General features: G+C 32.8%; 1 protein-coding gene across 2 annotated transcripts in view; it reads left to right on the top strand.

The window, feature by feature from the left end:
• The window catches only part of LOC124360369, a 354,556-nt gene that overhangs the window by 57,702 nt on the left and 277,933 nt on the right, over positions 1-18,921 (top strand). For both annotated transcript variants that reach the window (XM_046813951.1, XM_046813942.1), the window contains exon 2: positions 2,120-2,211. In XM_046813951.1, the coding sequence (XP_046669907.1) occupies positions 2,133-2,211 (79 nt within the window). In that variant the 5' untranslated portion in view covers positions 2,120-2,132. The remainder of the gene's footprint in view (positions 1-2,119; positions 2,212-18,921) is intronic.

Here is an 18,921-nt window from a genome sequence, read left to right on the forward strand (position 1 = left end):
AATTGTGAATTATAAGATCCTCATAAATTAAAGTACAGCGAAATACAATCAATGGACGGTACTAGCTGTATTATGGCCTGAGCGTTAGCGAACGCTCGAGGGGCTAGACAAATTTCATATCTGTCTGTCAGTCTGTTTGCCCGCAATATGTCTCGAAAATGAACAGAACGACTGGCTTGAAATTTTTCACGAAGCTTCTTTAGAGCTTTAGTTTAAAGAGGCAACACTGAGTTTAATAATGGTGCGTGTCACTCCATGGGGTTTGGTTGAGTGTTACTGAATATCTTTACATAGATCTTATGGGTAACCATAATTGCAACGATAAAGTAACAAAAGAAAGGAATTTGTAAACAAACTATACTCAGTCATGTGAGATTTATAAATGGTGATCTTTTAGATTACCACATGTAATTATCTTTTGGCCACTTGATGCGCATATTTGTATTACATAAAAGCTGCTGTGAAACTCAACATAATGAAAAATAATATAAATGTACTGTATCACGTGGCAAGATATCCTGAGAACTATTTCATCTGTAGACTTTATATTTTCCATGAAACTTCATTTCTACATAGACAAAAACAAGTTATACATGGATCATGTTCAACCGTGGGGTTTGACTGACACAATTCACATCACTCAGTATTGTGACAAAATTTCTTTTCTTTGTGATTGTTTGTCCATATATCTATCTGTAGGATAGCTCGAGAGATATGAGCTATACATTTGAATGTAACCTCAGCGAAGCCTGTTGCGTGACGTGGTGTGGCGTACATTGTATTATACACTATTTCCTTGTGACAAAGCGTTAGTCGTCGGAAGGTAAATATCAAACAACCCCCTTTCAAAATTTCACCGGTTTATGTAAAGTAAATCTTTTCGCATAATGCTATATGCTAATATGTTTAAACAGTAGTTTTTCTTTAAATTTAAAATGTTGAGATCGAAGTTGATTAGTCGTGTGGAAAATATTACCTGTTTATTTATTTTACTTATCACATTGTTTTATTGCTCCTTACGGACGATTCCGGTTTGTAATATTTCCCTTAACTTTGTCGATGAACTATGCGGGCAGTTAGTATTTAAAACAGACATACGTAAAAAACATGTTTTAGTAAGGATGCAAGACAAGAGAAATATGGCTCGTTTCCTTGCTTATGTTAAATAAGTACAGCTCGTCTCAAAGGTTTCCTCTAGATAAAGCATTTAGTAATGGGTATATTTGTCATAAGTATATTCGGTTCCCTCTGCTTCACACGGATACACAGCTCGTAGTGGTGCCCTGTAAGGCTCACCATGCTCTACAGAGGTCACAGCGACCGCCATTACAGCTGTGACAGAGACCTGGAGCTATTGTTTCTGCCATTGCCACCGAGTCTTTGGCACAGCTGCATCACTTTTGTGTGGGAAATCGGAAGTGCAGCTGCATTCATTCTTGTTCTAGCACTGGGTTGTTCTATTACGGTTTTGTGTTGGGCGGGTTTGTTCCGGTCATTCACCTCCACACAAAGGCACCTCCACACAAGGCTCGGTAAATGATCCCGGCTTGTTAGAAAAAGGGTTATTAATTATGTTTTCACGTGGGCATATAAAGAGGCTCTCAGATGGCACGTGGCGTGTTTATGAAGGTTTTAATGGCAGTTTTCTATTATATCCCGACAATTGTCAGATGTTGAGTTTAGCTCCAGTTCACCTTCCTCTAACGTGCAGCACCTGAAATATGATTTGACTCCAGAAATCCAGTGATCCCCGTCTGAAGGGATCCAAAAATAGTCGGCGACGAACAACGAAGGAGCTCAAAACGAATCCTTTGCATCGTTTCGACACCAGAGACACCTAGAATACAGTGTCAACTCTCTAAGTGTAATGTGTAGTTTTCGCTTTTTTTCGCTACCGATATCAGAATAAATGTATTAGAAAAAATAAATGTACAATTAGTGTGAAATACGAAACACTCGTATGTCTAATATAATGCTCCCGGTAAATGATGCTAGCATAACGTGGCTAAGCAGTTTCCGAGGAGTCGGAGAAGTTTCAAACAAGACAGTTTGTGAGCTCTCTAATCAGTAGGGAAATCATTGTGACGTTATATGACTAAGATAAGACACTTTGTTTCAGACGCGGGAGGAAGATGAACGCGATGGGAAGGGCTGTCACATCTTGTCTACTGTGGCTCCTAGTGCAGTGCCTTGCTACACAGTTTGCTAAAGGTAATACAATACTGCATGGATCATTTCAAATTTACCCAATGAAATCTAGATACTTCTGGGAACAGAATTTACATCTATAGTAAATAAATTTGTGTCCCTAAAGTACGATTGAATTTTACTATAATGCATGTACAACCTATTCAAATATACTAAGTACTGGGAAAAAGATTGCAATAATAATAAAAAGTAGTATATTATGATACTTTTAAGTATTTAAATTTTTAAACTTTAATTCTTTTTTAGTCTTTCTAAATAGTCATACTTACCGATATCTGTATAAACGATAGGTACATACTTCAAATTTCATCTGGGAAATATGTGTACGATGATAATACAACAATGCAGCTAAATTAGTAGCGTATTATTTTCAATCCAATATGCAAATACACAATGAAAATTAATCAACTTCAAATTTCTATACCTATCTGACATATTTTTGAAATTATAAACCAACAAAATAATGTCTACAGTATTGAATATACTCGTCCATATTAATGTAAATGTAGTTATAACGAGAGTGAGAGAGAAAAAAAAAACTGCAAGCAAAGGTTTGCCTATGCAATGGAGTATCATTTCAGTATTTTAAATAAAAATACCAAACGAGTCAAAACATATTTTTATTCATAAAAATTATTATGTATAAATCATTTAGTTTTATTACATTTAAGTATAACATTATTTCACTTTATAAAAATTCAGGAAAAAGTTCACTTCATTATGGATAGCAGATGGTTATGTTTACAATTGATCAACTATTTAAAGAAGTTTCGCTTTCCATGTCAAGATGGTTTTAACCAAAAGTTACCGTGCCATTAAACATTAAAAATATAATTTGATATAACGCTAGAGAAGAATTGACAACCTACATGAGACTCGGGTATTGCATATAACATATAAAACAATTCTAAGTGGGAAATACAAAGGATGAATGTGGAATGCTCATTATAGCAGCACGACGCCACCTATTGAGTTCGTCAGGAACTAATGTTTGCAACCCTCAACACAAACACTAGAACTGGCACTAGCTGGTGATGCAGGGTGGATGATATTACAGAAGAGCTAGCCCAGCTCTGTGTGGATGAGTTACAGTAGGCTAGCGCCGTGCTGCTTGCTGGGTTGAGCAGAAAGTAATGTATGCAAACCTCAACACAAACATCAAAACTGGCACTAGCTGATGGTGCAGGGTGGATGATAATACAGAAGAGCTAGCCCAGCTTTGTGTAGATGAGTTACAGTAGGCTAGCGCCGTGCTGCTTGCCGGGTTGAGCAGAAAGTAATGTATGCAAACCTCAACACAAACACCAAACTGGCACTAGCTGGTGATGCAGGGTGGATGATAATACAGAAGAGCTAGCCCAGCTTTGTGTGGATGAGTTACAGTAGGCTAGCGCCGTGCTGCTTGCCGGGTTGAGCAGAAAGTAATGTATGCAAACCTCAACACAAACACCAAACTGGCACTAGCTGGTGATGCAGGGTGGATGATAATACAGAAGAGCTAGCCCAGCTTTGTGTGGATGAGTTACAGTAGGCTAGCGCCGTGCTGCTTGCCGGGTTGAGCAGAAAGTAATGTATGCAAACCTCAACACAAACACCAAACTGGCACTAGCTGGTGATGCAGGGTGGATGATAATACAGAAGAGCTAGCCCAGCTTTGTGTGGATGAGTTACAGTAGGCTAGCGCCGTGCTGCTTGCCGGGTTGAGCAGAAAGTAATGTATGCAAACCTCAACACAAACACAAAATTGGATATAACTGGCACCTCTTTACTGATGGCATGAAGTTTTCCGCTTAGTGCATTTCGCCGAGAAATTTACGTCCGTTCATTTCATTTTTTACACTTCTACGTCATATTGGTTTCGTAGTATATGAATTAATGGGGATAGTGGTAGAAACCAACTTTTTATCGTGACTGGTTTGAAGTTTTCTATCCTTATGTTACTTCCATGGTTCAAATGTCCTAAAGCTTCTACTCCTTTGTTTTGGAACTTAGAGAATTGTGATTTCTGACTTATTATCTTCTTGCGTTTTATCTTCACGTTATTTAATACTTTCTGTGTACGTCAAAGATTATGATATTCAAAATTGTATCATAAAATCAATAGCCATTCCAATCGGGGGTCTAAATATCAATTAATGTCCTGCTTGAACGTGATAAACAATAATTAACGAGTCACTTAAAGCAATGCAAATTTGAAAAAGCACGTAGTTTGTATAATATATCGTAATGTAAATGCAAGCTGATATAACTATCCAAATTTTCACTTCATCTACAAACATGAATTTAATTAATTTTAAACAATCTTAGACCGCCTGTATCTCTTTAGAGTTATATGACAGGTAACTAATTTTCTAACTTTCTTTTTTAAATTATACCAATAGTAATTTGAGTTTAGAATAACTCGCAGCAACATTTTACTTTTTAAATCATAGTTACTATTCTACAATAATCCACTTGTCCCGAAGAAGAAATCGACGTGTAAACTTTTAAGGTTCTTAAAGAAACAATAAGTTTATTATAAAGTATTAAAGGAAGTCATTCGTTAATTTTAAGGAAAAATAAAAAAATTCAACTCCATAATATCACTATTACATATAATTATCTATTTTAACGCTCTAGTTCATCATTAGTATGTAATTTTTTCTGCCTTCGCTATTTTTTGGGTATTCTTTTCCAATTTAAAAGTTATTCTTTTGTAATTCCCTTAGGACAGAATTATAATTAAACACGTTTGATCACTTCACGATAGTGTAGGCTTATACACATTTAAATTAGTAACTTGGACAATTTTGTGATCAAGTCTAAGAAAGAAAAATAGTTAAAGATAAAATGTGATTTATTGATAGTAGCAGTTATGATTTCAAAGAATGACATTACTTTAACATCCATTTATGGAAAGTTCCAATTATAAAATGTAATAAACAAATTAAATATTACTAATGAAAATTGTATATGTTTATTAAAAACATGTTGCTTATTCACATAGACACTGTAAGGAAGGAAATATTTGGAAAGATCTACAGGGGTATAAGTCCAGCGACGCACTGGAAATTATATTATGGCGCATTATTATAATTATAAGCATTATGGCGCGAGCCGTTTGTTGGTATCAGTGAATACCTACCGGATATTCAACATTCACGTGTTTGGAATAATTAAAACTCTTAATAGCTAATAAAGTATTAGAAAAACGCTGACTTAACAAGTCTATCTAATTTCATTGAAAACTCCAAATGTCTCCAAATCCGGTTAATCATCCATTTTCTGCTTGTTTTTAAGGTGTACTTATAACATATTTAACAAAGGATATAAAGTCATTCAATTATATGAGCAGCCGTAAATTCATGTTGTATGCTCGTAAATGTAGGAATACATTGTATCGGACCTTATTCACCTTGCTGCAGAGATTATTGAGTTTTCAAATTTGGTAGTCTACTAGCCTACTAGCTTGTTAAGATTAGCCTGAGAAGAGGACAAGAGTGTCATCTAGAATTATTTGCAGAAACATCTCTGGTATTTGCTTTTTTAACTGAGATTCCGATATTTCATTCAATTTCTTGAAATCTGTTCTATTTGAAGAGTATTCTTTCCATACGCTTCAGTAGTCAAGATGAAGGATGTTGTAATTGTCACTTCAGCCAAGCGTGCCATATAATTATTTGTATTAATAACAGTTACCCAATATTGTTGACTTCAGGTATTGATTTACATGTGAATGGTTATAGTGGTGTTCTGTTGTGTTTATGGCTACAATATTACATGTAAAAGTACGTTTCTGTTCACAATTATAAATATTTTATTTCAAATACCTCTTTTAACACATATTGAACAGTAGTGACCACGCCTAAGCATGCGTAGATTAGAGGATCGTCTCTTAAACACACTTTCTGTTTATTCTAGGAGCGTTAAGGTGGGTGTACCTTGGTAACTTCTTTATTCATGTTCAGTAATGCAGGGTGCTTATTGTCCTATTAGGAAATACAAACGTACAAAATTAAAACGACCTAACATAAGTAGTTTCAGAGCTATGGTTGTTTTATTCAAATACAGACAGACAGACAAATGTTATACAAAGCGAAAACGACCATATTGTTAGATGAACTGTTTTGTTTATTCTCACATAAGGAACCATATCCTAAAATCTGTTTCTGCATTTTTAGTAATCTCTGTATATGTATACTATGTTTATAAAATAGTTAAACATGCAGTGACAAATAAAACAGAATCTGATATTAACATTACTATTTAGTTTATGAACATAAATAAACACATGTTTCTTCTACGTCAATTGATTGAACTTTCACGTTATTGTAGTCTGTGGAAAATATCGTTCAATTTACAGTACGTATGAGGTTTTAAAGGGATCTATCGGGAGTAGTCAGGGAATGACCTATTGAAGGTTTAGCTTGGGCTATAGTTCCAAATATAGGTTTACACTTTGATGTATGGCCACTTTACAAACAGTACTTATACTTAATCCTTTTAAGGCTAACGTCTGTTTAATCCTTATGGTAATATACAATACTATTGGTTAGTCTAAAAACATAATGTGGTATCCAGTGTAAATGACTAAAGGGTAGTACGTTACAGATGCTGTAACAATAAGATGCAGTCAGTAATATACTGCAAGATGGATTTATTTTATATTTTGTATGAATCAGCTAAGAAGGATGATATTGTGAGGAATACAAATTAATGACATTGTGGGGAACAAAAATTAAAGCCTCCTCTTCATTTAAAATATAAAACGATTAAACTCATAAGTTACTAAACTCTGTATAGACTTCGCGTCAGGTTCTTATCCGTATTATAACCACAAGGTAAGAGTACGCTGCACCACGTGTCGCGTACCAAATTTCACTGAGGTTGCATGCAAAATTTCAGATCCTTTGATCATTTCATTCTCGACATCCCCTGCGGTAGATAGAAAGACAAAACAATTATACAACCATACTTCAATTACGCTCAACCAAATTCCATGATTTCTTGCAAAATTTAATACCTGCAGATGACATCTTTCGGTATATTTTACCATATGGTACATTAAAATTGTTATTTCTTAGCAATGTTAAAATAATAAACATTCCGGTGAGCTAGGGAAGGTACAACGCTGGAGTGTGCTGAAACCAAACCTTATCACCAACTTATAACATTACCTTTACACTTCATTATTTTTTACTCTCCATATGTCACATGTTAAAATCACATACAGTTGTACTCAATTTATATATAAATTTGTTTATTCTGTGTTTACCCGCTGCCATCATGGTTACTCAAAAGACCAATGTAAAATTATTCACTAACGCTCAGCCGAATCTCGTAGAGTGACATGTACGATCAATGACGTCAGTATTGCCTATATAGAAAAGAAACTTCATTCAACATTTCAATTCCTTAGGTCGTTTTGTTTTATAGTCTTATCTGTTATTGTTCGACAGCTGGGAGGCTGGTAATTGCCACACATTATACAAACATACTTAGATATAATTAATTTAATATACGTTTAAGAATCAATAAGGTTAAATAATACTGATAAAAAATAATACTGACACCTCAACAAAAAAATGTGACATCATAATTTCACAATAAATAAAACAAATTGTGTTCTGTAGTGACTCAAAGAAACGTACTGAATGGTACTAATGGTGTGTATATGCGAAGTAAAGGCAACCGCTTTGAAAGTAAACCAGCCACAAGAGGTTTGTGTTTTACGTCATCTACCTTTTTTTATTAACAAAAGCGATGTTATAAAGATTCATAATGAGCTCAGTCTACTGTCACACACAGCAGTAAATAATGTATGCAAAGTGGTACAAAGCTGTGTGGACGCTGCCTCCCCTCTCCCGCCACCCCAGCTATCTGTTCAGTATTTATCCTGTAAATCTGTCCCAAACTCACTTTTTAAATTTTGCTTGTGTGTGGTTTACATTTAGTCAATTAGCCGAAGAGCTTTGGTCAAACTGTTTTCCTATTCTGTGGGCAAATGTTGTATTACTAGATTGGCCTCTATTTAATGTACAATGCTACAATAGTTTACGTATCACACATCAAAACTAATCATATTTTAACTTTGTAACTTGTATTGCAAATTCTTTTTTGTATTGCAAAGGCTTCTTTGTCATTATTATCATATGTATTAGTGTGAATGAGTAAGTATTGAATTACATATTATTACTTGCATCCGATGCATTTCATGTTGAAAAGTTGAAAATGATTACGGCAATAATTTAAAAAATATATAAACTCTGAAAATTCTGCATAATCAAAGATTAGACAAGAGATAGATAGATATCTTGCAACTTGTCAAAAGTTGTCCCCGCGGACCTCTATGTTTTAATTTTACTTTCTCATATACTATTCTTAAGGATTTAACTTATGTAGTTTAGTTTGTTTTTAGAAATCCTTTTACGTTAAGTAATAAAAATATACTCAGATGAATTAAAGTAATATTTGAAATATTAGTATTGTATCATATGATTAAGAAACCATTTTTTACCTTAAACACCCCAACGAAGGAAGTTAATAAAAATAATACTTAGATATTAACGGAACAAGCACTGGAAGTGGTGAAGACCGCGCATGCGCAGTTTCAAACTCGGTTCAAATTGTTGTCGAATACTGCCTTCAAACAATGCGATATAGTGCAGACTTCCTGGATATCTCATAGATACAGTTTGAAAAGTTTATTCGATGCGCAGCCATGTAAAAGATATCTGTACTAGATCTACAATCCCTACACTTTATGCGATCGTCGCTCCACACAGATCTGGGAATTTTGTGAAATCTCTACACAGATCAGTACGATGATTGCATATTATTTTACGAGTAAACACTTAAGTAAATAATCAGCCTGAGTGTACATACATATTCAACATTATTACAACTATATAGGCTGTAAAATCTCTCTGAAATTGTCCATGCAAATAGCTAGAGTAAGGGGTCTTTTCTGATTAAACGAAGGTCACCCATTCGCTATGGCTTGGTGAATTGACAACACGTGTTGTAGAATGTCTTTTATTCACCAATGGTAATTGGCGCGCACCTAGTTGGTCAGGGTCAAGGTTATTGGCCCGAATGGCTATACTCGCATACGACCTGTGGCTCGTACGTTCTATCTTTTAACGTAGTTTTTATCTTGTGATATCTTCGGCTCTCTGAAACATTCATGATCAGAAGCTCTAGAAGACTTTACAAATGAGTATTATCTCGACGGGTGTTTTCGTTCGTTGCCATGGCCAGAGGGAAGCATTAGTCTCAGCCCCTTCAACGACTACATCCTTACTTTCTATAAAACGTTGTTTAGGCTATCCAAAACGTATAGCGGCAGCAGCGTGTTCTAATTGGCTGGCGTCCGATTAATCAGAAAGTACCGAATAATTTAATATGCATGTATCCAGCCAGTGTGGATATATTTAATACATTGTAAGGACTACATATGTTGACTAATTCGAATGAGGCCTGACATTATTTGTTACCAATAGTAGGAATAAATTTTATATAAATAGTCAACATGTTGGTGTATTTTGACATTATTGGCTACCAAATGAAAAAAAGTTTTCCGTGATTTCGGGTATGAATGCTCCTTGTACAAATACAGTAGTAATGATATTTCATTGACTGTCTTTTTGTGTATGTCCTACACGATTATGTACAAAAATATATGACAGGAACCAAAAGTGGCTGAACGTTAATGAAGCTTACCAATTGAGGGACTCCAAAAATTTAATTTCTGCCTGCCTGTTTCTCTCCAAGGTGTCTCAAGAATGAACCTACATATAGACTTGAAATTTGGCATAAAGATTTTATACTATATAGTACCATTGAGAACAGGTTTACATTGTTCTGTGGGCAAACATATATCAACGAAAAATCACAGAATAAGTAAATTTGTAAAAAACCTGAGTGCAATCATTTAACATGTTAAAATCTGATATAGTAAGACATGAAACGTAAGTATTCATTTTTTATTGTGTTCTTGTGTGTTTTAAGATGCTTTACTAAATTTGTTTTAGTATAAAACAGTGTCATATTATTACTTTCTACATTTTAAAGGTAAATCTTTACTGACCGTACAGGACTGAAAATTTGATTATAATTTCATTTTACAATAATAAAAATCTATTTAGTGCCGAAATGCTCTTCATAAAAAATGTGTAAAATGACAACAAATGATGTACGAGTGTATCGGCGCGGCGAGACGGCAGCGGCACTGCTGCTGGTTGTTGGAGACATGAGCGCACTCGGTCCTGTTGACACGGACAATGGCTGTTATTGCGGGATATTTGTGGACAGACGGACAAACAATATGGCCGCCACACATTGATATTCCATCACTGCAGTGTTGTGTTAACACAGAGGTGGTCCGTGGTCAACAATACCTGTTGTTTACTGGATTGTCCTTGACTGAAGCCTGTCTGTTTGTTGAAATTATGATTAAGGGGTTAATTTGTTGTCAACAAAACATTTTTTTGATTTCACAGTGTTTGAGGAGTTATGTAAATACGTCATATAATTAAATACTATAGTTCTGGATGCGTTTGTACTTCGTGCACGTTACTTGTGTTAAACTCCTCCTCACGTTCCTTAGAAATATTAAAATGTTATTATTTCCTGCATGATATTGCCACCTACGGTATAACTTGTCACACAGTTATTACTGAGACTATAAGAAAACTTTACAGGGCCGTAAAAGACGCAGATCAATGTTTTAAATTATGTTTAAGACAAGTATGTTTAACACAAATCGTAACACATGCGTCTAACCTAACCAATTCAGTTAGAAAATCAACTTCTTTGTGCGCTGTTTTGAAAAAGGTTTGTGTACATGGAGGAGATATATCTTATATAATTAGGCCGGAACTCAAATATTGAAAAGAATAAAATCCAATCCTTCATATTTTGTATAAATTAATACGTTTATATTTTATAAAAAGTATTCCATAACTTTTTTAGTATGTGAGATGGTATTTTAAAAATACATTGAGTTGTAGAAAATAATTTGAGAAATAAATATTCTTTGTTTTTCTTCCCTCTGTGTAGTTTGATGTATACAGCTTACCACAACATGTTTTTCAAACCTTTTAGAGTCTACGTATGAAACGTTAGATACGGAAAATCAAAACTGTATTCTAAGGTGGTCTATTATAGTTATGTATCCAAGCCCGTTACGTTATATTCTAAAGAAGAGAATGCACGGGCGTTAATCAAACCAACATCAATAAAGCATTTGGTTAAACAAAAAACTAGTAAAAATTTGAAGATTGTGGACTTGAAGTGAACAATATAAAGTGAGTATGTGAGTTATTGCAGTAAGGGAAAATATCATAAATTTTGATGCTAAATTAAAAAAGGAGAGCCATTTTTTTGAAAATCAAGCTCCATTTGGTATATCTAGTAGATATTGAGTGGATATTTTAAACTAATATTGTCTAAAAATAAATTATCACAGCAATTAAAATTTTGAAACAATAAAAATCTCCTGGCGTTCTGGCGTTTATTAAATACCAAGCTATAACATTTGCATACTCCGTCAGCCGTTAACCAACATTAAATTCATTTCTTTCATTCTGGGGCAGTTTTTAATGCATTGAAGAATTATATAAAAATTCCTGTGCATAAGAATGGACAGTAATTTGTAGAACTTCTAATCCACTAATACGACCAAATTGAAACATTGTTAACAAGTTAAGTTGAATTATTGATTTTTCTTGTATATTTTTTAACTTGAAATGAAATTTTATCAATCAAATAATGTTACCGTAGGAACCATGATGGTTACGTTTATTGCCATGGACTGTGTAACTTCTCCAGATAAGAAATCAATTATAATAAACCTGATAAGGAATTTGGAATGCGTCATTCACGTACATAATGTTGCAATGTCTTACTTTTACCAATACAGGCAGAATAAATCTATAGTTTTAGGCCTACACATTTTTCCAATGGTAGTACGTCAAGATTGGCAGCGCTCATTCAACGGGGGAATTACTTTTTTTAGAGTCCGTCAATAATCTATACTGGACCCATACTTCATAATCTTATCCTAATTTAGCTGTTTTTACGGAAAAAAGAATTAATATTGTCGCAAGGCTTTTCATGTAATAAAGTGGAGTAATTAGGCATTGTAACAAACTACCTGAAATTTATTATTTGTTGTTTCTTACGTCTACATAAAGACTTAGAACACTATTTTTAGGTAATTTGTGTTGTGTAACAAGAGCACATATTAATATTGCTTCTAACGACAAACCGAGTTTCAAACATTTGTATCTAAAAATTTAGTCCGAACTGGATTACTTATATTAGCCATTTTATATTAAATTTGCATCTCAGTTGTTCTCTCGGTAAGCAACATTTTATATAAGAAGTAATATTTTGAACTTAACTACTTTGGTACAAAAGCTGCGTTGCGTGTACATCCGTTTCTGAGTAATGAATACTCGTAAGTATGTGGGAGAGCAGTGAAACATACAAGTTTGCCAGGATTAATAGAGTAGCAGACTGCTGGAGTCCCTACAAGCATGCTCTTGCTCTAGGGGCAGACCCGGCATTGGTCCTCGTTGCTTGTGAGTTTGCCTCATAATGTCGGTGAAGCTTTGAGAAACAACGTGAAACTATATAAAGCCCATATTAACCAAAACGGTAATAAAAAGACTTTAATGACATTTAGTAGCACACTAGTTTTCCTTTGTGAGAGAAAACTGAAACCTTAGACCACGTTTTTTTGTAAAAATAGATAATTCTCATTTTTATGTCATCTTATTGCTATAGGGTAGTCTCTTTGTATCATATTTAATACCGAAGTATTCAACATTAATTTAAAAAAAATAAGTAGTGAAAATTGTTCGTAGGTTGACAATATTTGTTGTAATATTGTAAATGTTGATAATAAAGAACACCGTAGACAGTAAAGAATATTTGGGTAATTTTTACACTTACTGCAAAATTTTCAAACATTAGATTAATTTAGTTACAATTCTATCCTCAGTAAAGGTTACAGCATCTTCCAAAACCACCTGGATAGGAAAGTTCCATTTGTGTAGAATACTCATTGGTCCACAAATACTAAAAGGTCCTACCGTTGTAGAAGTGAAATGTAAAACTAGATATCTGGTTCTTAGAATTAAGTTATTGAGCAACAAAACAATAATACAGTAACTACGTTATTGTGATTCGTCTGTCACACCATTATTGAATAAATATTTACGTGGCACGTATACGACAGTGCAGAGATCATTTCATAAGAATCCCTTGACCTCATAAACAGTGCGCTCTTTTTTAAGATGACAAATTGTAGGTAATCCAAAGACCATCCATGCGATGCAACAGGCTCGCCCCGACCTCTTGGACCTCGGCAGTCAGGACTACGCCTTTGTCGAGTGCGCCGGGGCGGTCGCAGTGGGGGTTGTCATTTGATTGAATGCTTTTTCACATTTCAAAAAGGCCATGCCGCTGGGGGCCGGCCACAGTGCTCACCAATTCACATGCCCTTCCCCTCTCATATTACTTCGTAGGGTCTAAAGAAGACTGTGGTTTATTTGTTTGCTTTATCGTTGTCACTTAACATTGTAATTAAATGAGATATTTGAATAACGTAGTTTATGCTCTACTCGTATTACTATGCCTTCTTCCTTGAATACAATTACTTGCAATTAATTAATTAAAACCAACAAAAATCGTATAGCACTTATAAAAATTGTTTAAACAGACTATATAAAAAAAGTGTTAATAATGAAAGGAATTACATGCTGATATGTTAGGTTAATATTTATTTATGATTGTCTACAAAAATAGAATATATCAGAACTAAAATCGATTATGATGACATTAAAATATATATGATACTGATCGTAACCGAACCATAAAATGAAAATTAACAAGACATAATTTTGAGTTCTAAACTTTAAAAATATAAATCCAGTTTAAATGCCAGACCCTCTCTTTACCATTGTTTTACCGAATGGCTGTAAGTTCACACTAATTCGAATTTGAACAAATCAACACAAAAACGTCACTAAATTCCACGTGGAGACGTAATCGAAATCTAATAATACTAAATAATGGTCACATTTGAATCAAACAATGAGAGTTATAACGTTTGTGAGATGTAAATACTAATTAGTTGTGATACGATTGACTTAGGCAACAGTACAACCAATACACGAGGCCGGTTTGATGAGTCTAGTAAATTTGTATGAAATAGCGGGAACCTGCAATGTTGTTGGTAAGCCTGATATTTCCACGTATTATACAGCAAGTTTCGGATGGTAACTGTTATTAGTTGATTGTTGGCAGCCAGCCAAAATTGCATAGTTAGTTCCTTATTACAAAATGTTACAAATTTTATTTTTACTACATAAACCTAGGTTATAAAAAAAGTAATACAATAAAGTAAATTCCACAATATTTTCAAAGCGATAGTTTATGGGATAATGTTAGTGAGATATTGGAACCTGTGAGAAATGTTGTATTTGTCTCATTTAATTGTGTAATAGTAAAATATGTTCCGTAAAAATACAAAACTGACTTTGGAAGTGACAAGAACAATTTACAAGTTTTACCAATGAGGTGTTTCAAAAATTTATAGTTCTATCATATACTGGTATTTATTGTAGTATCACTAGATAAAGAAATACGACGTTTTCCAATATATAATTTTTTATTTTGTGCAAGGCCTAAAAAAAAAAAAATTAAAATTAAATTCTGATTAAATATTTGATACTGGCTAACCATACATCCAAATTGTTTACCATATGTTATTATAAAATTAATTATTATTACAAAAATGTAAACATTTGATAATTTGTGAAGTGCCTGATGATGGAATCTTTGATTCAGAAAGGCCTTGCACAAAATAAAAAAAAAATTATATATTGGAAAACGTCGTATTTCTTTATCTAGTGATACTACAATAACTAGTTTTTCCAATGCTCCAAGATTCTACATATACTGGTATTAATTTAATTGTTGTTAGACTAAGCATAAGTATAATATATAATGCAAAAACGTCTTCACTAATATACTGTATCCTTCTGCAAATTTTTTTTGACAAATTATATGAATATCAGAGAATCACAAAGAAGAAGAATTCTTCCCCATTGCCATATGTTTCACTTTTATTTGCTTACGTAACATTTGATAATAAGCAATAATCACCTAAATATAAAGATGTGCTCTTTAGCACATTTATGATTATTAATTTTATGTTGTTTATCATAAAGTATTTGAAAGGGAATAGCATTTATTTCATAGAATTTTATTTTAGTCTTTCAAGCACAACTGCAGTACATCATAATCGCCTTTTAAAACTCATAAATACCTAGATACACAGGGGGAAATTTATAACCGTAGAATGTTTTTGTACAGTTTTTTATAGTTTATGTTGAAAGTTTTTTTTTTGCTTCTGAGTAATCATAAGCGTGTATTAAATGGTTCAAAAATGTCACATACAAATTCTAAGAATCCTAACGGATAAGATTATATCTGAAATCTACTTGTCTAGTAAGCCTGCTTCCTGATAAAAAAAATGAAAATCGGCCATCCCGTTTGGTCCATGGCTTCATTTATTACACATAATAGAAAACAAACTTTTAAATGTGTCATTGATCAAATACATTGTATTGTGTCAAATGATCTGTATCGAAAAATAAAACATATTAAATAATAATTTAATTAAAGTTAATAATAGGAAACTTGTATTTAAATACTGTGAGATTGCTTTATAATATATGTGTGGAAAAAAGATGTTTCATTACTCAGCCTCGCTACTCTAGAAAATTAATAATTTTTAGGTCTAATATATATTCGTAGACATCTTGCTTATTAATATCTTACCTTTACATGAAATAAAATTCTTGTAACATTACCCTAAATCAAGCATAATATCTGAAACTGTAAAAATCGTGGAAGTGGATGTGATCAGAAAATGTGAAAGAAAACAAACCTTTGGTAAACAGAGTGTTATTTTTGCCAGATTGGTAAACATGTCACCAGTGCTACATACTGTGTTGTCCTAGTTTCTCTCGCACATGGAGCAAATAAACGTTTGTCATAAAGGTTCTTTTTATGTTTGCAGGATTTCTTCAACGAATATTAAAGTCCATATATTTGTTGATATCACACGCTATTAGATTTTTTTACAAACACCGTAAATGCATTGACATTGGTGTTTTCCAAATTACCTGTGATTGGATTGTTTCGTTTCTTTATACAGATTGGACAATGTATTATGCAATATTTACACCGAGTGGCCAATGTATTATGCAATGTTTACTCTGAGTTGAGATTGTGTTATGCAATAAATAATGTTACAGTTCCATTATATAACAGGGATATAAATTAAACTTTTTATACGCTAAAATTGGAATAAAGTATATTAAAATTTATGAATCCAATACTACTCTTACATTGATTCATGCCAAAGTATGTATTGTAATTTCAAGTTGTACCAAACAATTATTCTTTTAATAGTGAAGAATATTTAAATATTATATTTCTTCAAATAATTGTTATATTTATTCAAACAGCTTTACGCTGTAGGAATTCAGTTGCATATCTATGAGCGAAATTATCTTTGACATTTGATCTCTTTGTCTCCCATAGAAGCAAGGGTGAGTATTAATGGTAGACTCTTGCAGTGTGCTCACACTACAAGCAGAATAATGCAAAGAATATTCAATAAATTGATATCTGTGTAATTCATACAATCAAAGAGAAATTCGAATAATCAACTATAAGATAGTTTAAAGATTATTACTTACCATTTTTAGCCACTGATGTTTTCGTAGGAAGCCCAATGCAGGTTAAAAATCATAAAATATTTATTTTGTCACTATAATCGAATTAATATGTTAGTTTTGCTATCTGAGGACCCTGCAATTCGTGATGTTTAGCCTAAAGTACATCTGCAATGTAAATTTTAAACTGAATTCTCACGTCTATTGTTACAGCACTTGTAAGTAATAACCGCCACTGTTCATAAATTAGTAAGTAAGTAAGTAGATCATTTTTTAATTAATTCCTCGTTAACTCTGTAGTAATAAATATCTGCTTTCATATTTTTTTAAGTTTTCTATTGGCAATGAGTTACGAGGATTTAAGACAATGTCGTTGCACGGAACAAGACCACTACACAACCAATGTCTGGTGTCCCAGGGAATGCGAGTGACTGGGAAGAAAATAATTATTTAATAATATTTGAAGAAAAGAATAGTTCGCAATCTATGCAATGTAATGTTACTTTTTGTAACATTTAAGGATGAACAATTTTAGAAATCCTACCTTGTTTTATTTTCAATAAAAAATTACTAGGATTATTATAATGTATGATCCTTTTATTACGTTTTTATAACAAGATTTAATGCGTGCTGATGATATATTGTTAGTTGTAAACAATTGCAATATATTTTTGGAGTTTTTAAAGGGTTATTAGGATTACATAATTAGTAAAATAGTTTTTCCTTTACAGATTTTATGTTTTATGCAAGTACATACTTCATTTACTTAATAAATGGAATATTACTTGGAAATTCCACTTGGAAAATCACTTGGAATACCAAGTGAGTTCAATTATTTATACTATTATAAACTGGTGCTGAATGAATGAAACTAACACAATGAAGAGCTAATTTTTGTATAAACTTACTATACTTTAAAGAATTAAGTGGTGCAATCAAACATATAATCCTTAATTTCTGAGAAATTGTTACTAAGAAGAAATTATTTTTTTTGCATGGATTCTGTTGGAAAAATAATTCTTTGCATGCTTCAAGTGTTGCAAACTTAACCTTCAAGTATCATACGTTGTATTTTGTTATAAATAAATTGTCTTTAAATTGTCTTTGTTTAAAGGTCAATGTTGAGAATGTTAAACTGTACTGAGATTTAATTTATAATACACATGTAACGTTATAATATCGTTACTGTATCATTCAAGTAATGTGTTGCAAAGAAAGGCTTTTGACAAATTAGGCCACATATAAGAAGCAAATTGAAAGAATTTGCGCAACTATGAATTTTGATTGAACTCCGTCAGTTAGTCTGACTAGTACTTTCCGTAAAAGTTTTTCACAGCGAGATATGTATGAACAATAAAACTACTAGTAACTTTATTTATTTTAAAGGCTGTCATTGAAAAATGTTTGAATTTTCTTGAGTTTAGTCTGAGATAGAGATAGAATTTAGAATATAGATTGCTAAATGTATAAAGAAGATTAACGTGTGATTTAATCATAATGTTCGTCTACTGTTGGTTGAGGTTGATATCGAAAATAGTATCGGCCAATTGAAAAGAAATACATCACTGACATCTTGTTGTCTAGAATTTTGAAATTTAAACTACATTCTTTTGAACACTTATCATAAAAGGCCTAAGGATAAAAAAATGTTGTTTGTTATATTTTCTAATTAGAAGGGTAAGCAGACTGTAACAATACTTTCTATTGTTCTTACACAAAAAATGTATTTTAATATTTTAAATAGGTAAAAGAGTTTTTAAATTATTTTGTAAATATCGTTCTTATTATTAGTTTTACAATGTTGGCCAATCTTTCGGGTTTTATCAATATTTATTCGATCTTATACAGTCTCTAAACGCTATATAAACATCGACTTCATAACGGTTGCCTACTACATGCTCAGTTTTGGCAGCGAAAATTAATTTATGCAAACCTTAACCCAAACACCGTAATTTCACAACCAATATCCCTTTAAGCA

The sequence above is a fragment of the Homalodisca vitripennis genome, chromosome 1, assembly GCF_021130785.1.
Source record: "Homalodisca vitripennis isolate AUS2020 chromosome 1, UT_GWSS_2.1, whole genome shotgun sequence".
Taxonomy (NCBI): Eukaryota; Metazoa; Arthropoda; class Insecta; order Hemiptera; family Cicadellidae; genus Homalodisca; species Homalodisca vitripennis.